Source organism: Rhinatrema bivittatum, chromosome 1 (assembly GCF_901001135.1).
Source record: "Rhinatrema bivittatum chromosome 1, aRhiBiv1.1, whole genome shotgun sequence".
In the NCBI taxonomy this organism is placed as follows: domain Eukaryota; kingdom Metazoa; phylum Chordata; class Amphibia; order Gymnophiona; family Rhinatrematidae; genus Rhinatrema; species Rhinatrema bivittatum.
The window spans coordinates 58,896,550-58,922,028 of NC_042615.1; the positions used below are offsets into that span (position 1 = coordinate 58,896,550).

General features: G+C 41.7%; 1 protein-coding gene and 1 non-coding gene across 7 annotated transcripts in view; both read right to left on the reverse strand.

Moving 5' to 3' along the window:
- FBXW7 (F-box and WD repeat domain containing 7) overlaps window positions 1-25,479 on the reverse strand; it is an 808,352-nt gene that overhangs the window by 352,101 nt on the left and 430,772 nt on the right. Inside the window, exon 1 of one of the 6 annotated variants that reach the window (XM_029607569.1) lies at window positions 18,829-19,172. The exons of the other annotated variants lie outside the window; for them this stretch is intronic. Coding sequence (XP_029463429.1) covers window positions 18,829-18,975 — 147 coding nt within the window. The 5' untranslated portion in view covers window positions 18,976-19,172. Of the gene's footprint in view, window positions 1-18,828; window positions 19,173-25,479 lie in introns of those variants that run through there. 6 annotated transcript variants of the gene reach the window in all.
- On the reverse strand, window positions 21,559-21,630 carry TRNAP-UGG. The gene has a single exon. It is a non-coding gene; the product is annotated as a tRNA-Pro (tRNA).

Consider the following 25,479-nt stretch of genomic DNA (forward strand, 5'->3'; position numbering starts at 1 on the left):
TGCTCTTGCCTGTTTTCCTCATTTGGATCTGCTTTACATTTTTTTTTGAAAGATGCCCTTTTGACTTTGGTTACTTCTTTCACTTCACCATTAAACCATGCTGTCACTTATTTGGTCTTCAATCTATTTTAACGCATAGAAATAATTTTATTTGGGCTTCCGAATGTGTTTTGTCTGGTACCGATGTCAGGCTTACTGATCTATTGTATCCTAGAGTCCTTTTTAAAAATCCATGTTGCACTGGCCACTTTCTAATCTTCAGGTACTGAAGATTAAGAGCTGGTCATGGAATCAACAAAAGGGGAAACTATTTTAAAACTAGTTATTAATAGAATGCAGGACATAGTGCAAGGAGTAAAGATGGTGGATCCACTTGTCAATAGTAATGATAATGCAATAAAATTTGATATAATCACTAAAAGGCAGTTCAACTACTGCAGTAGCATTTAACTTTAAAAAGAGAGATTATGAAAACATGAGGAAATTAATTAGAAAAAACTAAAAGGAGCGGTTGCTTTTCTAATTAATTTCCTCATGTTTTCATAATCTCCCTTTTTAAAGTTAAATGCTACTGCAGTAGTTTAACTGCCTTTTAGCGATTATATAAAATTTTATTGCATTATCATTACTATTGACAAGTGGATCCACCATCTTTACCCCTTGCATTATGACCTGCATTCTACTGAAAACTAGTTTTAAAATAGTTCCCCCTTTTGTTGGTTCCATGACCAGCTCTTAATCTTCAGTACCTGAAGATTAGAAAGTGGCTAATGCAACATGGATTTTTAAAAAGGACTCTAGCATACAATAGATCAGTGAGCCTGACATCGGTACCAGACAAAACGGTATAAGCTATTCTTAAAAACAAAATTGCTGGCCATAAAGGCAGATATGATTTAGTGAGGAAGTCTTGACATGGTTTTAACAAAAGGAAGTCTTACCACAATGTATTACATTTTTTGAAGGTATAAATAAATGTGTGGATAAAGGTGAGCTTGTTGATATAGTGTATCTGGGTTTTCAAAAAGCTTTGGATGAATTCCCTCATGAGAGACTCCTCAAGAAATTTAAAAAAAAATCACAGGACAGGAGGCAGTGTCCTGTTTATTGGTAACTGGTTAAAGGATAGGAAACAGAGTAGATTAAATGGTCAGTTTTCCAAATGGAGAAAAATCAATAGTGGAGTACCTCAGGGACCTGTACTGAGGAGCAGTGCTGTTTAACATATTTGTAAATCATAGGGAAAAAGGGCAATGAGTGAAATAATCCAATTTGCAGAGGACACAAAATTATTCAAAGATGTTCAAACAGTGGATTGTGAGGAACTGCAGGACAACCTTGTGAGACTAGGAGGCTGGGCATCTTAAATGGCAGATGAAATTTATTATAAGCAAATGCAAAATGATACACATACAGTAGGAAACAATAATCCCAACTAAAGTTACACAATGCTTGGTTCTTTATTAGGAATCCGCACCTCGGAAAAGGATCTCAGAGTCCTCGTGGAAAATATGTTGAAATTCCAGTAGCAGTCAAAAAAACAAATAGAATATTAGGGATTATTTGGAAAGGAATGGAGAATAAAACAGAAAATATCATAATGCCTCTGTATTGTTCCATGGCCTGACCCTTCCTTGAATACTGTGTGCAATTCTGGTTGCCTCATCTCAAAAAAGCCATAGCAAACTAGAAAATGTACAGAAAGGGCAACAAAATGACAAAGGGAATGGAAGAGCAGGTTAGAGCCTTCAGATTGGAAAAGACCTGATAGAGGGGATATTTAAAATTCTTATATAAAGATTCAAATCTTTCAATAGGCTGGGCCCTGAATATCTACAAACATGTTTCTTTAGTTATGGTACTTCTCAGGTGTTAAGGTCAACATAAGGAACCTTTGTGTGTTCCCTCAGTATAGCAAATGTTGCTTACCTGATGTAACAGGTGTTTTCACAGGACAGCAGGATGTTAGTCCTCACAAATGGGTGACATCGAGGATGGAGCCCAACCATGGAAAACTTCTGTCAAAGTTTCTGGAACTTTGACTGGCCCCTACTGGGCATGCCCAGCACGGCACCAACCCTGCAGCCAGCAGGGGTCCCCCTTCAGTCTTGTTTCAAAGCTACAGGCAGTGCCGAAAAATAAAATAAGAAAAACGAACCCAACACCGCGGGGAGGTGGGCGGGTTTCGTGAAGACTAACATCCTGCTGTCCTGTGAGAACACCTGTTACATCAGGTAGGCAACATTTGCTTTCTCACAGGTCAAGCAGGATGGTTGTCCTCACAAATGGGTGAGTACCGAGCTGAGGATGTCCGAACGTGCACCAAAAGTACCCAACGGCGTGCAACAGGCACAACAACTGGGGTGAAATTTGGTAGAGGACATCCGCACCCCACTGGGTAGGCGGAAGGGTGTTGGTACGTCATGTTGGAAAAAGGTTACGCAAGACAGATTGGCCGAAGATGGAATCCTGTCTTCCAGCTTTGTCCAAACAGTAGTGGGCTGCAAATGTATGGAGAGAACTCCAGGTAGCAGCCCTGCAGATGTCAGGAAGCGGCACCGATCGAAGGTGTACTACTGAAGTCGCCATGGCCCTCACAGAGTGTGCCTTAACACGGTCTTGAAAGGGAATGCCAGCTTGCTGATAGCAGAAAGAGATGCAGTCCGCCAACCAGGAGGAAAGAGCCTGCTTACCCACAGGTTGCCCTAACTTGTTAGGATGGAAAGAGACGAATAATTGAGTGCTCTTCCTGTGGGCAACTGTACGGTCTAGATAGAAAGCTAGAGCACGTTTACAGTCGAGGGTATGCAGAGTCTGTTCCCCGGAGTTGGAGTGGGGCCTGGGAAAGAAAATAGGTAATATGATGGATTGATTAATATGAAACTCCGAAACTACCTTAGGTAAGAATTTAGGGTGAGTGCGGAGTACCGCCGGTCCTGCAGGAGTTTAGTGTAAGGCGGATAGGTAACTAGGGCCTGTAACTCACTAACCCTGCGAGCTGAAGTGATAGCCAAAAGGAAAATCACTTTCCATGTGAGATATTTAAGGTCACAGGAGTGAAGAGGTTCGAAGGGTGGTTTCATAAGGTGACCAAGAACCAGATTAAGGTCCCAAGATGGGGCCGGAGGACGTAAAGGTGGCTTCAAATGGAGCAAGCCTTTAAGAAAGCGTGTTACAAGGGGTTGTACTGAAATAGGGACACCTTTATGGAAGGTGGCTACCGCACTGACATGCATTCTAATGGAAGAGGTCTTTAGACCTGATTCTGACAAATGCCAAAGATAGTCCAAAAATTTAGGAATTGGATAGGAAAGGGGATCAAGGGACTGAGAAGTGCACCATGATGTGTACCTTTTCCATTTATAGGAGTAAGATTTTCTTGTGGAAGGCTTTCGTGAAGCGATGAGGACACGAGAAACTGAATCCGATAGGTTAAGTGGTTGAAGGACTAACCTTTCAACATCCATGCCATCAGGGACAAGGCTTGGAGATTGGGATGGAGGCGGCATCCGTCGTTTTGAGTGATCAGATGCGGGTCCTTTTCCAAGGGAATGTGCCTGCGGATGGAGAGATCCTGGAGTATGGGAAACCACACTTGGCGTGGCCAGTGAGGTGCGATCAGGATCATGTTTCCCTTGTCCTGACGTAGCTTCACAAGAGTTTTCGACAGAAGAGGAAGTGGAGGGAATGCATAAAGCAGACCGGTTGACCACGGGAGGGAGAATGCATCCCTGGGCCGAGAGTGCTGAGTCCGAATGAGAGAGCAGTAATTGGCCACTTTGTGGTTCTGAGGGGACGCAAAAAGGTCTATGTGGGGATAACCCCATTTCTGGAAAAGAGAGGTCGCTACCAAGGGATTGAGTGACCACTCGTGTGGTTGGAAGACACGGCTCAGCCGGTCTGCCAAGACATTTTCTACCCCCGGCAAGTAGGTGGCCCTGAGGTACATAGAACGGGAGAGGGCTTCTGCCCAAATCTGCGCAGTTTCCTGACAGAGACGGAAGAAGCCTGTGCCTCCCTGCTTGTTGATGTACCACATGGCCACCTGGTTGTCTGTCTGAATCAAGATTATGTGATTTGATAGGCAATCTTGAAAGGCCCGGAGAGCGTATCGGATTGCTCGAAGCTCCAGGAAATTTATCTGGTGTTTGGCTTCCTCTAGAGACCAGAATCCTTGGGTTTGTAAATTGTTTACGTGGGCTCCCCAGCCGACATTGGAAGCGTCGGTGGTGAGAATTATTTGAGGATCTGGTGGATGAAAGGGCAAGCCTTGGAGGAGGTTGGATTGATTTGTCCACCAGGCAAGAGACAGACAGAGTGCATCGGTGATGCGAACAATGGTCGACAGAGGCTGAGTGGCTTGGATCCATTGTGATTTCAGAGTCCACTGCATGACTCTCATGGCTAGACGGGCCATTGGAGTCGCATAAACAAGGGTTTGGACACGTTGATGAGGAAGGAAGGCTTTTGCCTGTAAGGTGTCCAAGTCTGCTCCAATGAAGGATAAGGTTTGAGATGGGAGTAAGTAGGATTTCTCGTAGTTGACAAGAAATCCTAGAGAAATTAGAGTTCGAATTGTCAGGGTCAGGGAAGACCGAACGATTTGCTGGGTTGTGGCCCTGATCAACCAATCGTCCAAGTAGGGGTAGACATGGACGCCTTCCTTCCTGAGGAACGCTGCAACCACTACGAGACATTTGGTGAAAACCCGCGGTGCGGATGCTAGACCAAATGGGAGCACTCGGTATTGATAGTGGTTTTGGCCTACTAGAAATCGGAGGTATTTGCGATGAGACTGAGTTATTGCAATGTGGGTATAAGTGTCTTTAAGGTCTAGAGAGCAGAGCCAGTCCTCTCTTTGCAGCAGAGGGAGAAGCGAGCCCAGGGTTACCATCTTGAACTTTTCTCTGTGAAGGTACTTGTTGAGGGCCCGTAGGTCCAGGATTGGACGAAGTCCTCCTGACTTTTTTGGAATCAGAAAGTACCTGGAATAGAACCCTAGTCCTTGTTGCGAGAGAAGAACGGGTTCTATAGCGTTGGACTGGAGGAGAAGAGAAACTTCCTGCTCTAGAAGAACAGAGTGGTCGGTAAGTCTCCACGCTTGCAGAGGTGGAGAGTCCGTAGGAAGAGTTAGGAAGTTTAGATGGTAACCCTGTGCAATTATCGCTAGCATCCATTGATCTGTGGTGATGTGATGCCATTTTTCTGCAAAGTGGCTTAGTCGACCTCCTACTGGTATGTTTGGTAGAGGGATTAGGCATCTGCTCTCGAAGTGAAAGTCAAAACCCCGACGCAGGGCCTGGTTGCGGAGCTGTTGTGGGCTTTTGCTTTCGAGGTTGACGAGGCTGAGGCTTTTGATACGGCCTCGTTGACCTGGACTTGGTGTGTGGGGGATAATACTTCCGTGGACGGAAGAATGACTTTTTAGGTTCCTTCTTAAATGGATGTTTAGAAGGGAAGTCAGAAGGAATCGATGAGAGCTGTTTAAGGGTCTCATGATGATCCTTTAATTCAGCAACTATTTGTTGAATTTGCTCACCAAACAAATTATCCCCTAAACAGGGCATGTTGGAGAGCCTGTCCTGAACCTCCGGGCGAAGGTCAGAAGACTTAAGCCAAGCCCAGCGTCTTGCCGAGATGGCTGTAGCAGACAGTCTAGTGGAAGCATCGAAGATGTCATAAGATGTCATAAGATGTCACAAAGCCAAATTAGCTGCTCATCCACTCAAACACATCAAGCACGTATCCACAAGAGAACGTTCCTTCTCTATTGCTGGGATCAACTTATGGAACAATATGCCATTGGACTTACGTTGTGAACCCTGCCACAAAACGTTCAAACAAAACCTCAAAACATGGTTGTTTGAACAAGCATACCATAGATGATCAATGTTTAACTTGAAAAAAAAAAAATTAGTTTTAATTGAATATCAGTTTTTCTGTATAAAGTTGTCAACTACTGTTGAAGTTAATTGTTCACATTCCTATTAACTGATGTATGCAAAACCTGTTGCTATTTATTGTTTTCTTACTGTATAACTTGTTACTTGTAAAGCATTGTGCTATGTTATTGTTTTCTGTAAACCGAGGTGATGTAAACCTTTACGTACCGCGGTATATAAAAATCTCCAAATAAATAAATAAATAAAAATGTTCTTATCTCATGCTTTCCAGCTTCAAAACCTTTAAGCACGAGGGTTTGAAGGTGTTGTTGGAATTGTTCTGGTAAGATATCTGAAAATTCTTGTATCCGCTTAAAAATGACCCTGTTGTATTGGGTCATATACAGCTGATAAGAAGCTATTCTGGAAATGAGCATGGCCCCTTGGTAAACTTTTCTGCCTATACTATCTATGAACTTGTTCTCCTTAGTAGGAGGTATGGATGAGTATGGCTTCATTCTTTTAGCTTTCTTTTGAGCTGACTCTACCATAACAGAGTGGTGGTCTAGCTGAAGTTTTTGAAAGCCAGGTGCTGACTGTACCAGGTAAGTAGAGTCGGCTTTTTTGTTTACTGGAGCAACAGATCCAGGAGTTTCCCAATTCTTTTTTAGAAGGTCCAAAAAAACCTGATGAATCGGAATGGAAGTGATGACTTTTGGGGCATCTAGAAATTGGAGTAACTCCATCATTTGGTGCCTGTCATCTTGCTCTGATTGAAGCTGAAAAGGGACCAGGTCCGACATTTCCTTCACAAAATTGGTGAAAGAGGTCCTCGGGAGGAGAACGCTTTCTGCTTTCAGCAGGGGAGGGTGGTGAAGGTAAATCATCGGTATCTGTGGAAGTATCATCACCCCAGGTGTCATAAGGGTCAGGTTGCTGTCCTGTAGGACCCCGAGGGGGTTGGATACCTGAAGTTCCCGGTTGAGACTCCGAGAAACCCGAAGGAATCACCGGGGGCATCGAAAATACCCTTGGAGGCATCGGTGCCGGAATCGAAGGCATTGATGGAGCCGATGTGCGTATCGCCCCGGAGGAATGTATCGGTGGCGAGGGAAGACACGGCATCGATGGAACCACTCCCGAAGGAGGAATTCGATACGGTGTTTCTGCACCCGATGAAGTTGGCATCGGGGAGCGCACCGGTGCTGTCTGTGACCCGGGTATCACCGGTGGAAGGGCGGTCATGAGCGCTTCCATCCGGGCGAGCAGCGGTGCCAGCGCTGCTGGAATCGGGTCGATGACTGGTTCCACTCTCGGTGGCAGAGTCAGTGCCGAAGGAGTCTGGAACCGTTGCATCGCTTTGTCGATGGCCTCCTGGACCAGCCGGTCCAGTTCTTCCCGGAGACCTGGGGTAACAATACCCGGCTCCGCGGAAGAGGGAGGCTGAGGCTGAGCCGGAGGGACCACCGTCACTGGTGGAATCGCGGCTCCCAAACCCCGATGGGGTGAGGGTTGCCTCAATGTCTCAGAAACAGAAGGGGACGGTGCCGCTTCTGATCGAGACTTCTTTGGTGGAGGCTCGGACGGTACCGAGGTCGATGACTTCGATTCCTCGATGGTCCGAGACTTGCGATGTCGATGACGATGCTTTTCCCTCCGATCCCCACGATCCTTGGGGGAAGGGTCGGGAGTCGATAGCCGTGGAGACGTCGATGGCAGACGGTCACCGGGAGGTTGCCGACGATGGAAGGACTTAGACGGTGCCGGTTCCGAGGACGTCAATGCGATGGACGGCGTCGGAGTGTGAGCATGGAACAGGAGTCCCATCTTCTCCATTCTGGCTTTGCGACCTTTTGGTGTCATAAGAGCACATTTGGTGCAAGTCAGGACATCATGCTCACTCCCTAAGCATAAAACAGACTCTGTGAGGGTCTGTGATAGACATGGTGCGCGTACAGTCTGGGCACAGACGGAACCCCGACGCCATGGCCATTGACCAAAAATTTAGCCACGGGACGGTCGACGGCCCACAGGCCACGAGGGCCGAACTCGACGGTAACCGGCGAAAAATGGCAAAAAAAACTTACCGAAGTACCGCAGGCTAAATTTAGATAGAGGGGGGACCCCTGTGGGGCGAATTTTACTTCAAAGAAGTTCGAAAATAAATTCCTGTCAGGAATGTGGAAGAGCTCCTTAACTGCGTGGCTACTGCTGCGCGGAAAAAAGAAGACTGAAGGGGGACCCCTGCTGGCTGCAGGGTTGGTGCCGTGCTGGGCATGCCCAGTAGGGGCCAGAAAAAGTTGAAGAAACTTTGACAGAAGTTTTCAGTGGTTGGGCTCCATCCTCGATGTCACCCATTTGTGAGGACAACCATCCTGCTTGTCCTGTGAGAAAAAAAGCTTGTCTACAAAGAATGAGAAATAGCAAGTTTACGTACCATAAACGGTGTTTTCCATACACAGCAGGATGAATTAGCTATGACATGTATGTGATGTCATCCAACTGTGCCGAATGGACCCTTTTTCTCTAAGCTCATAGAGCCTTTGCTTACTCAGCATGTGCAGGAATTCCCACATGGGCATATTTCGTGAACCCTTCAGTCAATTTTAGAGCTAAAAAAAAATGTAATCTAGCCTAGTACTCTATTCTCCAAGGAAGTGGGCATGTATTTTGCAATGCTAATTCATCCCGCTGTCTACAGAGGACATTTCAGCAAGCAAACTTGCTTTCTCCATTGACAAGCGGCTGAATTAGCCATTATATGTGGGGAGTCCCAAGTGAGAATTGCAATGGAGCATTTAATAATTATGAAACCTAGACCCCACTGTGGAGAGTAGACTGCTGGATGAACAGGCTATATAAAACTGTTTGTCCAAATTTACTGTCACTTCTTGACAGATTGTCCAGACAGTAATTGGATGTGAAGGTGTGCATTGACTACCAAGTTGCAGCTTGCAGATGTCTTCGATAGGTACTGCTGGCAGATGAGCTACTGATTCAGCCATGGCTTTCACCAGATGAGACTTGATAAAGTCCATAATCTGTAGGCCTGTTAGCCCATAGTGGGGCCTATGCAATAAAATGAGCCCAGCCTAGCGCACAGCTTTAACGAGTGGTTGGACGTGCATCCATATCCCCCAATACAAGAAGGGAATCAGCGCTTCCAAAACTCGCATACCTAATAGTGCATATCACATATAAATGCCATGTAGGGGAGGCTCTTAGGTATTACCTTGCAATGCAAAAAATCCACATGCACCCAAGGTGTACTTTTTCACCCATAAAATTTTATGTCTGCCCTGGAGCAGACATAAAGGGCCGGATTTTAAAAGCCCTACGCGCATTGTGTGTGTGTGGGGGGGGGGGGGGGGTACGCATGCCAGGCCTATTTTAAAAAGGCCCGGCAACGCGCATAAAGCTCCAGGACATATGTAAGTCCTGGGGCTTTACTAAAGGGGCAGTCCATGGGTGGGGCGGGGGTGGGGTCAGAAGCCTCCGACACAGCAACCATTGCTGCTGTGTAGAAGGGATTGTGTGCCGGCAGGCTGCCGGAAGGCACAAAAGGTAAGATAATTTGGGGGAGGGTTAGAGTAGGACTGGGGGGGAAGGTTAGGGGGGAGGGAACGGGGAAAGGCAGTGTGGCTTGGCGCGTGCAAGGTGCACAATTGTGCACCCCCTCGCGCGCGCAAGTTATAAAATCAGGCGTACATGTGTGAGCGCCGGGTAGCGTGCACACATGTACACCATGCGCGCTCCTTTTAAAATCTACCCCAAAGTCTTCCCACATGTCAAGGGCTCAACTTAAAAAAATAAAGTTTTTCTGAGGTTCCTCCTACTTAGTAACGTAAGTAGGAAGAACCGCAAAAAAAAAAAAAAGTCTTGACAAAAACAAACCAATTCAGGGCACACAATATATACGCTATGGGCCATGTATATTGTGTGTGTGTATTATGAAGGTAAAATAGCTGCAGTGGAAAAAAACGGACACTAGTAAACTGAACGTCCGTTTCCCTAACCCGCACACAGCCACATCTCCTGGGCACCCTATGCCATGGACAGGCTAGAGACACACAATTTATCCCTAGCGTGTCCATTTTAGCAAAGCAGCTCATTTACATATTGCATTGGGTGCCCAGGAGAGATGGATGTGCATGCGTTAAACGTGTGCCCGGTTTGGACACATGTTTTTTTACATGTACTTTATTGCATCGGCCTGAATGTGTGATATAGTCTTCAGTTATTCCCTTGTTCTATGTAAACCGATCCGATATGGTTATTACTATTAAGGTCGGTATAAAAAAGTGTTAAATAAATAAATAACCAATTGGACAATGTTTGTTTGGCAGCTACTATGTCCAGATAGTTAGGAATGTAAGAGACAAATAGCTGTGAGGCTTGATGATGTGGCTGAGTTATTTTCCTATAGTAAGATAATGCTCTTTTACATTCCAAGGAATGAAGAGCTATCTCTCATAAGCACATAAAATATGTCATACTGGGTCAGACCAAGGCCAATATCCTGTTTCCAACAGTAGCCAATCCAAGTCACAAGTACCTGGAAAGTATCCAAACATTAAAAAGATCTCGTTATTATTGCGGCAACTAGCAGTGGCTATTCCCTATTGATTAATAGCAGTTTATGGACTCTTCCTCCAGGAAAATATCCAAACCTTTTCTAAACTCAGCTATACTAACTGTCTTAACCATCCTCTGGCAATGAATTCCAGAGTTAATTGTGCATTGAGTGTGAAACAATATTTTAAATCTAGTATTTGCTAACTTCATGATGTGCCCCCTAGTCCTTGTATTATCTGAAAGAGTAAATAACTGATTCACATTTACCTGTTCTAGACTTCACATGATCTTAAAGACCTCTATCATATCCCCTTCTCACTATCTCTTCTCCAAACTGAACAGTCCTAACCCTCTTTAGCCTTTCCTCATAGTGAAGCCGTTCCATCCCCTTTATTTTGGTCGATCTTCTCTGTACCTTCTCCAGTGCAACTATCTTTTTTGAGATGTGACAACCAGAATTGCACACAGCATTCAAGGTACAGTCTCACCTTGGAGCAATGCAGAGGCATTATGAAATTCTCCGTTTCATGTCATTCCTTTCCTAATAATTTCTAACATTCTGTTTGCTTTTTTGACCACCACAGCTCATTGAGCCAATGATTTCAATGTAATATCAATTATGACTCCCAGATCTTTTTCCTGGGTGGTAACTCCTAATATGGAATCTAACCATGTGTAACTACAGCATGAGTTATTTCCCTATATGCATCACTTTGCAGTTTGTCGACATTCTATTTCATCTGCAATTTGGATACCCAATCTTCTAGTATCGCAAGGTCCTCCTGCATTTTATCACAATTCACTTGTGATTTAATGGCTCTGAATAATTTTGTGTCATCTGCAAATTTTATCTCCTCACTCATCGTAACCCTTTCCAGTTCATTTATGAATATATTGAAAAGTACCGGTCCAAGTACAGATCCCTGATGCACTCCACTGTTTACCTTTTCCCACTATGAAAATAGAGCATTTAATTCTACTCTGTTTCCTGTCTTTTAACCAGTTTTAATCCACAAAAGGACATCACCACCTATCCCATGATATTTTAGTTTTCTTAGAAACTTCTCATGAGGGACTTTGTCAAATGGCTTCTGAAAATCCAAATAGACCACCATCTACTGATTTACCTTTATCCACATGCATATTCACCCCTTCAAAATTATGCAGCAGATTTGTGAGGCAAAACTTCTCTTAGGTAAATCCATGCTGGCTCTGTCCCATTAAATCATGTCTGTCTATATATTCTGTGATTTTGTTCTTTATAATAAGATTTTCCCAGCACTGAAGTCAGGCTCACCAGTCTATAGTTTCCTGGATCACCTCTGGAGTCCTTTTTATATATAGGTGTTACATTGGCCACTTTCAGGTCTTCAGGTACAATGGATGATTTTAATGATGGGTTACAAATTACTTGTAATAGGTCTGAAATTTCATTTTTGAGTTCTTTCAGAATCCTGGGTTGTATACCATTTGGTCCATGTGATTTGCTACTCTTTAGTTTGTCAATCTGGCCTACTACATCTTCCAGGTTCACCATGATTAGATTCAGTTCATCTGAATTATCTCCCTTGAAAACTGTCTCCAGCTGGCTGCCTACATGTGCGCATACCATCAGTTTTGTGTGCCTACCTTCTGTTTGCGAGATATGTACAACAGCCGAAACAAATAAAACAAATGGATCAACGAATGCACATCCCTAGTTATGATCCCTATTGCCAAGTAGCCCCATCACAGTTACCTCTCTCACCAAATCCTGCACTCCGCTAAGAATTGGATCTAAAAATAGCTCCCTCTCTCGTCAGTTCCTGAACCAATTGCTCCATAAAGCTCCAATTTATTCCATCCAGGAACTTTATCTCTCTAGCAAATCCTGATGTTACACTTACCCAGTCAATTTTGGGGTAATTGAAAAAAGGCGGCCAACCAGCTGGCAAAAAGATTACATTTCTAAACAACTAGAAATATCAATGAATATTCAAGGAAAACTCTTCTAGTTAGTATGAAAACTCTCCAAGCCTGACTCCCAGGCACATATCACTCCAGAGGATCCCATACAAAAAGATGTCACTAAATCCTTCACTGAAAAAATTCAATCAATATGCTCCTCCCTTTGTTGCTTCCCCATCCATCTTACTCCCTTCAGGACCAAAAGACTTAAATATCCCATAAAGTACTCCAGATAGTTGTTCTCCTATCCTAGCCAGAGCAATTCAACACTCCCCAACTGTATCCTACTGTCTGAGTTCAAAACAGACTCCTACCAAGAGGTAGAAAAATTTCTCTAAAGGATCAGACAAATCCATTTGCACGTTAGTTTTCATTCCCCTGAAATTCATCTACAACCTGACAGAAGAGCTAGCCTCCTGGCTAACCAACAAAATTAATGTTATGTTAATGCAAGACTCTTTACCTCTCACTAAAAAAAAATCTATAATCAAACCTATCTTGAAGAAATCAGGCTCTGACCCCAAAATAGGTGACCGCTATCACCCAATTTCCAGCCTCCCTTTCTTATACAAAATAGTGGAAAAAGTAGTCTACTTCCAACTCAGACTCCCTTGAATAGGGCAACAGCCTTTACTCGTACCAATCTGACTTCAGGAAAGATCATAGTACAGAATTCGTCCTGTTAGCCTTAACTAATAGCATCCACCTGAATGCAAACCAAGATGGTAACTCCCTCCTAAGTCCTACTAGATCCTTATACTGCCTTTGACATTGTTGATCATTAGTACCTCAGGGTTCACTACTTTCCCTGATCCTTTTTAACATCTACATTCATCAAGCTTTTCAACACCAAATGCTACCTATTTGTCAATGACAAATAGGTAGCATCAGAATGAAACTGGACCAAGCTGTGACCATCACGAATTTCAATGACTGTCTTTCAGCAGTAGCCCAATAACTTATCAATCACAAAGTCAAACTAAACCCTACAAATCAGAACTTCTCTACCTAAGCCAAAGACATCCCTTGCTATCTCTGTCCTCCCATCAGAAACTACTCTACAACCTAAGGATTCAGTGTACAGTCTTGGGGTACAACTTGACCTTAACCTTACAATGGAAACACATTTCATAGCTGGTAAAGATTTCCATTATGCTTCTGTACCAGATTTTCCAACTGTACAATTACTTTGAGAAATACAGTCTTGCTACTGTAATACACATACTAATCACAGACTATTTATTTATTTATTTTATTTTATTTAACTTCTTTTACTATACCGATACTCAAGACCAGGTCTTATCGTACCAGTTTACATTAGAACATGGGGGAAACCAATTAACATCTAAGTAGAAATGAAAGTTACATTAAAACAGGGAGCGTAAAACATGGATGTTGGAAGATAGGGCAGAATTAAACTATAACATTAATGAGTGATAGCTAATCAACAAAGACAATAAATTAACAAAAACAATAAATTAGTAATACAGAAACATGGATTATAATCAGCGGATATTTACATGGTATGTCCGGTGGGGGGAGTGGCGGGGAGGTGAGGGGGGGGGGAGGGAAAAGGGTGGGTTGAGGGTGAGAGACAGAGTTGGTTGAGATGGGTTCCTTCAGCGGTAGGCTTGTGTAAACAGCCAGGTTTTAAGTTTTTTTCTGAAGGTTAGATGGCATTGTTCCTGGCGTAAGTCTTGAGGAAGCGAATTCCAATGTAGTGGACCTGCTGTCGAAAGTGCTCGCTTGTGAATAGAGTTGTGGACTGATGATTTTTTGGGAGGGGCCTTGAGCGTACTTTTGTAGGCAGTTCTTATTGGCCTTGTGGATGTATGTAGTTCCAGAGGGAAGGTGATTTGGAGAGTGGATTGTTGGTATATAGTTTTGTGGATGATAGTGAGAGCTTTGAACAGTATTCTATATTGAATGGGAAGCCAATGTAGGATTTTTAGGATTGGTGTGATGTGGTCCTTGCGCCGTGTGTTTGTAAGGATCCTGGCCGCTGCGTTTTGCAGCATCTGTAGAGGTTTGGTCGAAGAAGCGGGGAGACCGAGTAGAAGAGCGTTGCAATAGTCGATCTTTGAAAACAGTATTGCTTGAAGCACAGATCGGAAATCCTGGAAGTGTAAGAGCGGTCTTAGATGCTTCAGGACCTGTAGCTTGAAGAAGCATTCTTTGGTTGTAGCGTTAATGAATTTTTTGAAATTCATTCTAGAATCAAGGGTGGCCCCAAGGTCTCTGACCTGGCTTGCTAGTGGGGTTATTGTGTTATTGGTGAAGGGGTGGTTATCGCTAGGGGAGATAACCAGGAGTTCCGTTTTGGACGTATTTAGTACCAGGTTATTTAGTACCAGGACGTATTTAGCAGTATCTCACAATACAACCTCAAACACCTTCAACAGCTTCAGAGCACAGCTGGTAGACATATACCAGATGGAACATATAAGATTAATCTTGTGTCAGTTACCCTGGCTACTGGTCAAAAGTAGGATAAACTTCAAAAATAACTTTTGAAAAAAATAAAATAAAGGCTTGGTTATTTGGCCAAGCCTTCCCCTGGATTCCAAGGCAAAGACTCTTCACTCTACTACCTGAATGCCAGAACTTTCTGATTATGAGTCCACACCTAGTCTACCACTAGACTACTACTACTTTTTATTCTTACTAATTTGGCAAAAAGTGTTTGCCTTATTAAAATATCTATGCCCATCTTTATATTTTTGCTATCCTTTACCTATCATATGCTCTTATTACTTCTTATAATCTAATTTATCTTTAACTATACCTGTATACATACTCTAAATTCACATTTAGTGTCTTTAATTGCAATTTGGACTGTAAATTTAACTTCAACTTTGATTGTAATCTGCTTTGAGACTAGTTTAGGGAAATGTGGAATATCAAACATTTACAAATAAATAAGAAATGACAATCATCCTGAATATTTCATGTATTAATCATTTTCCATTGTTAACAGAACTTTTCCAGCTATTACAATGGGATATTATTTTATATTAAAGCAGAGATTTTTTTGTGCCAGAAATCTTATTCACCAACTGCTTTAAAACAAACAAAAACATAAAACCAAAACACTCTTTAGGAACTAGGTCACTGCAAATCTGTTTATAGCAACAGTTTTTTACAACATTCTTGGAAAACTTAGCATAACTTGCTTTAGAAATTTTTATTATACATAAATCTGAAAAATCAATCTTGTATAAACATTTGGTGTGATTATACCATACAATTTTAATCATTTGAGAAAAGTCCACAATTTTGCTAAAAGCTACATACAAAAATATAGGGATCTCAAATGAAAGTGTGATTACTTTAAATAGGTGATGATACCATTTTTATTGTAAATTCTTTGAGCAGTTAATTCCCTTACATATTGTACCAGGATTATGTACTTCATTCACTAAATCTCATCATTGACATATCTGTGTTTCCCAGTATAGTACTGTACATGCACGTGGTGCTGTCTAAAAGAAATATTTCTCATATACATCTGTGTAAAAATGAAGATCAACAGAAAAATGTAGCAGGTGAATCTTTTAGATTGTTTTAATACATTCTTGATTAGCTTTCAGAACTATACTCCCTCCCTCCCTATAGATTTGGAAGTTTATTCCTTTGTATACAGCTTTATTTTTTCACTAAACTGGACAGGAAGACATATGTTAACCTTAATCTGGCCAAACCAATTAGGCCTATTCATGACTCAGTACATTTAAAGCATTCTGTGTACTCAAGATATATTATTTTGAGCTAGCCTTCAATGAACTCCCAATAAAGTGCAAGCAGAAGAGCCACAATTGGGAAGCACTAACACTCAGAATGAAATACACATCAGAAAAATGTCCTTCAAAGCAAGTAACTGGGGAAAGAGCCAAAACTTGCACCTAAAATATCAATACTTTTAAAACATATTATGAATGACATTTTCAAGTAAGCTTATTGTAATAATTAGTCGCAGTTAAATCCTGACGAATATTTGAGTACCGTCCAACAATTACAGTGAATGACAGAATGAGTACAAGGATTTTATTGCCAACTCATCCCATTTCATATTTTATAATGAGTTCCATTAACAAAACGTTTAGACAAAGTGATGTTTTCAATTAAAGCTGGTATACAGAAAACCACATTAATCTCTTTAATGCCTGACCATAAGCAATAGAAACTTAGTTTTCTGTTTTACTGTGCAAATCCTCTTCTACCAAATCCTTTGCTCTGGCATATTGTTTTCATATACTTCACCAACAATGTTCAATGGAGTGTGGGATCATTATGCTGAAGTTTAGATTGCTATTGAAGGCAGAACTGTTTTAATTCCAGAACACTACTTAACAAAAATGACCTACAAAATAGAGATGAGAGACTGTTATGAATCCCATGACCATTTATAGTCAACTGCTTGATGGAAGCTGAATATAACTAATGCAAGAGACGCAGAAGACATGAACTGTCAGACCTCATAACAGAAGTATTTTAATACTCACGGACCACACCTTAAATTTTCTAGCATGCTTAGCTGTAAATTTTTTAACAAAATTTCGTTTCAATAAAAGTTGTCTGATGTACTGAAATTATCAGTAGTATTTAGCAATAAAGAAGGAAATGTAAACTGTATGTTAACCATGCCATAATTCTACCAAAAGCTTATGGCAAAAGTTTGCAGGCAAAGAGAGGCAGAGATTACATATTTTTCTAAATTATGATTTGAAAGAAGCTCGTTTACTTAAAAGCATTACTGCCTTTGAAGGAACTAAAACAAGTAGAGCTGTATGTCATGGAAGTCCATGCTGCAGAATACTTTAGAACCCAAGATCTCCTTTGGGATCTCAAGAATTTTAACATACAAACCGACGTTATGTCAGGATTTGTTCTGGTTTCTTCAATGCTATGTGACTTGAACTGAGATTCAAAGCCTGAGAAATCTGCACCAGAAATTAAAAATACACACTTTAAACACCAAAACTAAATGGATTTTTAATATTGTTACACTTGCATAAACTTAGAAAATCTTGAGAAGTTACATTTTGACAAACATAAAGGGAAACATTTCTGAAAATGGAGCAGATATTTTCTAGTGCATTGTATATAGCCAGGGTGCCATATTAAAAAGTGTAAAAAAAAAAATAGCATTTACCTGAAATGAACCGATTATAGTAACAATAGTGTGAAAAAGTCAAGCATAAGAGAGAAAAAGAGAGAGCGTCCTATTATGCATATACACAATAAAGGTAATGCATTGTTTGAAAAAGATTGCTTCCTAAATGATCAAGACAAATCATTATGTTAAAACAAAGTTACTAAGCACTAATTTCAGCCTGAATTAGTCCACACAGGTACAAATCTCCAATCACTGGACATTTAATCAACTGCAGAACAGCGCTAATTAATACTTGCTTCTGAAGTTTATGCTGTGCTGAGCTTTATATATTTTTCAATAATAGTTAAATTCCACATAAACTTAATCCAGAGTTTGAGAATAAAGAAAACCAAAATCTGAGCACAGATTACAAATACTTTCATTAAAAAAGTATTAATATATCAAGGAATTTGCATACAATCTTAGCATTGTTAAGATCAGTAACAATTCATCTGGTATATATGCATTTTTACAAATAATTATTTTTTAAATTGAGAGCACATTTTGCAAATGGGAAATTATATAATTGTGTTATAACTATTAAGACAATATCACAAACCCTCAGCCTCAGACATTTTGACAGCCTAGGATTGTCTATATATAAACTATATCTCAACTGCCTCATAGTAACATGCTATTTTTATTTATAGTAATGGCAAAAAATGCTATCTACAGTATTGTTAGGCAATTAATCTACCTAAAGTTTTCATTTAAGCAGTTGGTCTAAACTGAAGCAAAAGTGAAATATGAATATTTTGTACACACTACTTTAAAATATTTTATATACCTTAATTTAGCAACAAACAAGACTGATCACCTAAGATAAAGCAAAAAATACTCAGTGCTAAATTACTGCTCTGAATAATGCTGTTAAAATGTTTCAAAACATTTTAGCAAGTGTTATTTACATGGCATGTTAGTGATTTATAAGTCAAAAATTATGCTGAAAATGAATCTATATCACAGTTAATGGTTGTCATGTAACTTGAATTATACGTGACCTTCCTGGGTATCAACAAAGGCAGCTCTACAAAATTCTGTCCATGTAAGTGAAAAGTCACTTATTAACTGAAACATCATAGGAGAATAAAATAATCTAACAAATTGCATTGTTCTAATGTATTCTGAAATATACAAGTTCATTGACTACGACAACCAAAATTATTATACAAGAAATTCTAAATATTTCTTCAGACTAAAAGTTATGCAGTATAGCATATTTCATACTCAATAATGAAAATGTAGATTCGGAAAGCGTTCCTCACTTACCCGTCTGTGGCAAAATGGGAGACCATGGGCAATGATACTAATGCAAAAAGTCTTCATTACTGTTTGCTGTGAAAGAGGTTCTTTAGTACTATTAAGATCAACAGGAACTAAGCCATGATTAAAAGGAGCTTTCCCAGCTTTCAACATTTTAATCTGTCACAACTTTAAAATAACTTGGGGTTATTTGCAATGCAATAGCACTGCTAAAAAACTATGCAATCAAAATGCAGATATATAAAAAAAACATAATGGGTTACAAACTGAGGAACCCAGTCTACAAGGTCTGCTGCTTTTGTCTTTCAGCCTTCTACCAAATGTCCTGACCTGATCTACTGCTTAGTGAAGTGAAAGCTGTCTTAGTATAGCCAGTAATTATAAACTGCTAACATGAAGGCAGACTGCTCCTGCCAATCAAACAGCTGTGGACCCCCTATGCAAAAATAGGGAAGTGTACACACTAGTTTAACTAGGGTACATAGGGCAGTCTGTTTTCTTAACCAGTAATGTCTGAGCACAGAAGTACGTTTTTTCCTGTTTCCTTAGAAGACAAAAATCTTACTTCAAAACGTAATTTGTGGTTAAAAAGACAAAATTTTAATCCACGTTTTTCTTCCCACAGACTGCTTATTATTTATTATCACCTTTTTGGAAAAATCTTCCACCCAAAGCAGCATACATAGATTGTTGATACATATACCACCTTAGGTCTTAGCCTCTGTCATAAAGAATGGTACAGCAGATATATATTTAATACTGTTACCTATAAAATAAATAGTATATAGATGAATAGCATTCAGCTTTCAAAGACATAGAAACATAGAAATGACGGCAGAAGAAGACCAAACGGCCCATCCAGTCTGCCCAGCAAGCTTCACACATTTTTTCTCTCATACTTATCTGTTTCTCTTAGCTCTTGGTTCTATTTCCCTTCCGCCCCCACCATTAATGTAGAGAGCAGTGATGGAGCTGCATCCAAGTGAAATATCTAGCTTGATTAGTTAGGGGTAGTAGGGGTAGTAACCGCCGCAATAAGCAAGCTACACCCATGCTTATTTGTTTTACCCAGACTATGTTATACAGTCCTTATTGGTTGTTTTTCTTCTCCCCTGCTGTTGAAGCAGGGAGCTATGCTGGAAATGCGTGATGTATCAGTCTTCTCCCATGCCGTTGAAGCAGAGAGCCATGCTGGATATGCATCGAAAGTGAAGTATCAGGCACATTTGGTTTGGGGTAGTAACCGCCGTAACAAGCCAGCTACTCCCCGCTTTGTGAGTGCGAATCCTTTTTTCTTCTCCCCTGCCGTTGATGCTATGCTGGAAATGCGTGATGTATCAGTCTTCTCCCATGCCATTGAAGCAGAGAGCCATTGAAGCAGAGAGCCATGCTGGATATGCATCGAACGTGAAGTATCAGACATTTGGTTTGGGGTAGTAACCGCCGTAACAAGCCAGCTACTCCCCGCTTTGTGAGTGCGAACCCTTTTTTCTTCTCCCCTGCCGTTGAAGCAGAGAACTATGCTGTATATGCATTGAAAGTGAAGTATCAGGCTTAGTTGGTTTGGGGTAGTAACCGCCGTAACAAGCCAGCTACTCCCCTCTTTGTGAGTGTAAATCCTTTTTTCCACATTTCCTCTTGCTGTTGAAGCTTAGAGTGATGTTGGAGTCACAGTAAGCATGTGTATGTTTATTGAATAAGGGTATTGTCTCCAGGAAGTAGCTATCATTCTGGCGAGTCACCCACTCTTCATTGGCGGCCTCTTGGCTTTATGGATCCACAGTGTTTATCCCACGCCCCTTTGAAGTCCTTATAGAGACAATGTATAGGGTGGATAGTGGGCAAGTTAATCCATGCATGGAGTTTGCAAAGTCAGAATTTTGGTATTCTGGCTAATTTCAATCAAAGTGCACTGTATGAGGCAGGTTGTAGCCAAGGGTGTGTGACTTAAGCATAAAGACTGCTTACTAGAGAAAGATATAAATTTGAATTTAATTCACTTGGTATTTGTGCTACTTCTCTGAGAACCCATGTAATCCAAAATTCTGTTACTTTAATTGTGCTGGGAATTTTCCTTAATGTTCATTCCTGCTCTATATTACTTCCTTCAACAGTGGAGACCTGTGGGCACTACTGCTCTCTCTAGGAGTGTAAACCAAGATCTGCATCTTCAAGCAATAATGATAATAAATGTATATAATTACATTCTATTTCCAACTTTGTGTTCAAAGCTTGGTACAAGAGCTGTATAAAAACATACAAATATTACATAATTAATTAAAATTATGTAAGTGAATTTATGAATAAATCTTAAGTTGCATCATATAATTTTCTGATCCACCTTTTGCAGACTTCCCACTCAGTCTGAATATTTCTCTTATATTTCATGATTTGAAATGTACACATTTCAATAAACAGTGTTATTTCGTTCCCCATATCAATCACAGTATCTTAAGTACACTGACCATTAGGTCTTTACAGGCATCCAGCATACATAAAACATTTATGAGAGAGTTGATCCTGTTAAGAACATAAGAACATAAGAAAATGCCATACTGGATCAGACCAAGGGTCCATCAAGCCCAGCATCCTGTTTCCAACAGTGGCCAATCCAGGCCATAAGAACCTGGCAAGTACCCAAACAAAAGCTTGACTAGTACAGGGTTTGCCACTCCTTCCTGCCAGCAGAGGTTTCTGCTCTCCGCCACCCAGGTTTCCCTGTGAGCAGAAATCAAAGGGCTCATCTGAGAGTTGAACCCAGGACCTCTCGCACCCAAAGCGAGAATCATACCCCTAGACCAATGAGCCACTGGATACCAGGAGTTTATATAACAGGAATTAACAATAAAGAAAACATCAAATCTAGTACACTCCCTAGAAATCATAACGTGCAAGATGTAGCATAACTCTACCTCACAGGTGTCAGGGGAAAACATATGTTCTCTGGTTTTGAACCAGAGTCTGCTGGTTCAGGGCCAGGATTTTGTTAGATAGCTTGCTGTGTGTGGCCCCAGCCTCGAGGATCCAGATTGGTCCTCAGGGGACTCAAAAGGAGTGCTAGGACACCTCACAGGTGTTCCCAGCATTTAGCCAGCATGGTGGCCTAAGAGACTTGTGGGATCCCGGAAGAGACCAGTGAGTTTCTACCAAGGTATGTTAATGTGATATTGTATTGTGGCAGTCGTGTCCCTTGTCTACAAACTGTGTTTTGTGCTGTTACAGAAGGACCTACTGTGTTGAGACCTGGACTGGTTATCTTGAAGGAAGTACAAGCCTATTCCTACCTATTACTTCCCATTCAGTACCTGCAGTGCTGTAAGTCAGCAGCTGTTGTGTTTACATCTTTAAATAAACCTTCATTTGCAAATAACCTGTATCCATGTGCTGATGGCCTTCGGGCCTGATCACAGGCTGATATTCAGAGCAGCTTGGAGAACTAATCTCCCAGTACCTAGTTACCTATCCACTCAATGTTTCATGCAGTTATAAATGGAACCCCATGCTGCTCTGTACCTCTCTTTCATGAAGGCTTAAGCCTTTACCACATCTGAGTGCAGATAAGTGCACTCAGAGGAAACTCTATCATGTTTCTTGTAGGACTCAGCGATGCAAGAAATAATTCATCTTGAGACAAATCTTAAAAGCTCTTAGCCCCTTTTTCCAATGCCATATAAGAGAAAAAATGGTTCAGGTTTCATAAAGATGTTCATCTTTCCAGGTAATATTTCAATGCCCCCTCCCCCCTTTTTTTGTTTACACTTTATATTTATTAAATTTTTTAATTATACAAAAGAAACCTTGCACAGGAACATTGAGAGAGACATAAAATACAAATAAATGAAATTATAATGGTAATATATTGTGAAAATCTATTCTCTCCTACTAACAAACACTAATAAGGGAGGGGGAATCAGAAATAGAGGAGAAAGAAAAAAACTTATTTAAAAGGTGATAGGGTGAATGTAATCACAGACATCAAAAAACCAAAAATGCATATCCCTGTAAAGGCTGTGGATTAATATTAGGACTACACCTTCTAGAAGACAAAAATTCCTTCAACTGGTCAGGTTTAAAGAAAATAAAGGTATTAGCACCGAGCTTTACAAAACATTTGGAAGGGTACTTTAAAAGAAAAGAAGCTCCTAAAATCTTTCCCTTCTAATTTGTAAAGGGACTCCCCTGGAGGAGAACCACTATGGGTGGCCCCACTATGTGGAAATATTTCCTCCATCTTGGACAGGAGAGGTTCAAATTTCCTTTTACAAGTCTTCAGGGTTTAAGGAAGCAAAGAAGTTATTCACTAGCTCCAAAGGTTGGGCTTCTGCTGGCTGAGGGAGAGACATCCCCTTCAGAGTCGCAGATCAGCTCATCCTCACTGAAGGCGGTCAGCAAAACTGAGAGGAACTACAAGGCCGCAGCTGGCTCTGAAGTACTCCATGCTGACTGCATTACGAATCCTGTTGAATGGTGTTTTGATCCATGGATGGCACCATCAACTTCCACGCCACTGTGCTAGCAATGGGACTCTTGGGTTTATGAGCCTAGGTGGTTTGTTCTGATACCATTACCAGCACCCTGGCATGCTGCACAACGTTTATAGACTATGCCCTGGAATATAATCATTGTACAAATGACATGGAGGGCATCTTAGTCAGCCCTGGGTCTAAGTAAAATAAATGGCTTGACACCATAGGGATCTACATTGCTAAAAGCAATGATGGGACCTGTGCTCAAGAGTCTATGTCCTGCCTCTGCATTAAGGAGGGGCCCAATCTAGTGGAGCACTGTGCCAACAGCACTGGTCTTTTCTTTGGCTCCAAGAGAAATGTTCATGCTGGTGGTCAAGGAAACGGGCGTGGACAATGGATGTAGATATTGAGTCCATTGAAGTTTGAGACCCCATTGTAGGCGGCGCATATGAAGGCGTGTGTGTGGAACCACATAAATGGCTGCCACCATGTGCCCCAGAACAGTGAGCACTTGGCGAGCTGGTACTGTTGCACTGTGAAATAGCGTCGTAGAGATTGTAGAGAGAGCTAGGGCTCTCGGGTGAGGTAGGAAAGCCTTGTCTTGGATTGTATCGATGTAGGCTCCTATGAATTGTAAAGTTTGAGTGGGTTCAAGTTTCGACTTCTCGTAGTTGATGAGGAGTCCTAGGTTGTCCAGGCAAGAAATCGTGTTGAGAAGATTGTCCCATAGTAGGTTTTGAAATGGATGCTACTAGGAGCCAATCGTCCAGGTAGGGTAAGATTTGCACCTTCTGACGATGAAGGTGCGCCACCACCACTGCCATGCATTTGGTGAAAACTCTGGGGGCTGAAGCCAGGCCGAATGGAAGAACTTTCTACTGGAAATGTTGATTGTCCGCCTGGAAAGAAAGGTAACACCAGGAACTGGGGTGCATTGGTATGTGAGCATAAGCATCTTTCAAGTCCAGTGAGCACATCCAGTCCCCAGGTTGAAGAAACAGTAGAATGGATTTGAGAGAAGTCATTTTGAACTTCTCCTTGTGTAAGTATTTGTTGAGGGAACGAAAGTCCAGAATCGGGCGTAAACCTCCTGTTTTCTTGGGAATTAGGAAATATTGTGAATAGAAGCCCTGATGAAATTCCTGGGGAGGTAGCTTCTGGATGCACTGATTTTGGAAAAGAAGTTGGATTTCTTATAGGATATGTTCCTTCTGAGGCACGAACTTCTGAGGAACCCAGTGTGGGAGGGTTGGGAGGGATGAGAAATTGAGGGCATAGCCCTTCTGTATTATTAATAAAACTCATTGATCTGACGTAACGTGATTCCAGGCTAGAAGATAGTTGGACAACCTTCCTCTGACTGGTGATGACAATGGCATTATCATCTTTAAAAACTCGACTGGGCTTTTGCCGGTTGAGGATCGGATTGTTGCCATGGCTGCCTAGGATTTCAAGTATGCTGGCGTGCAGGCTGCTGTTAAGTCTGTTGCCTTGATGGCTGATTGTACTGAGCCTTATAATAGGTGTAAGGTCTAAAGGTCTCATAGGAAGACCTACGAAAAGAAGTCAAGGCAGAATATTGACGTCGTGAAGTATTGGGACGTTGCGGTGATGTTAAGGAAAGAACTGCCGTTTTTTGCTCCTTGAGTTGTTACAGTATCAGTGAACTGATCTGTTGCGTCCGTTGGTCCTAGACAGCTTCACCCCATTTGCCTCACCTTGTTCACAGCTCCTCCTGCTTACCTTGGGAAAATGGCTACTGCCACATCTGCAAGCCGCCCGTTCCGGCATTCCCGGAACGGCTATGGTGCTGCCTCCCGCCATGCTCCTCCCAAGGGCCTACTAGGGTGCTACCCTCATCTTTATTCCAACATTGTCGCGAACCTTGGGGCGTTCCCCTCAAGTGACGTCACGCCATCCGGGTATTTAGCCTACCCTTTCTTGCTAGCTAGTTGAGTTAGCAACGATTGGTCTCGGCCGGTCAATGCTACTCTGCTGTTTACTTGCTGCCACTGGAAGCTCTCTCTCTGCCCTTCGGGGTACTGACTAATCTGGGTACCCACTCCTCGGGGGCCCTCTGCTTTATTTCAGGTGCCTTACAGGGATCAGGTACTCGCTCCTCGAGGGCCTGCTCTCCCTGTCTCGGTGCCAGTACCATCTACTTCAGCCTGGTGGAATTGCATACCTA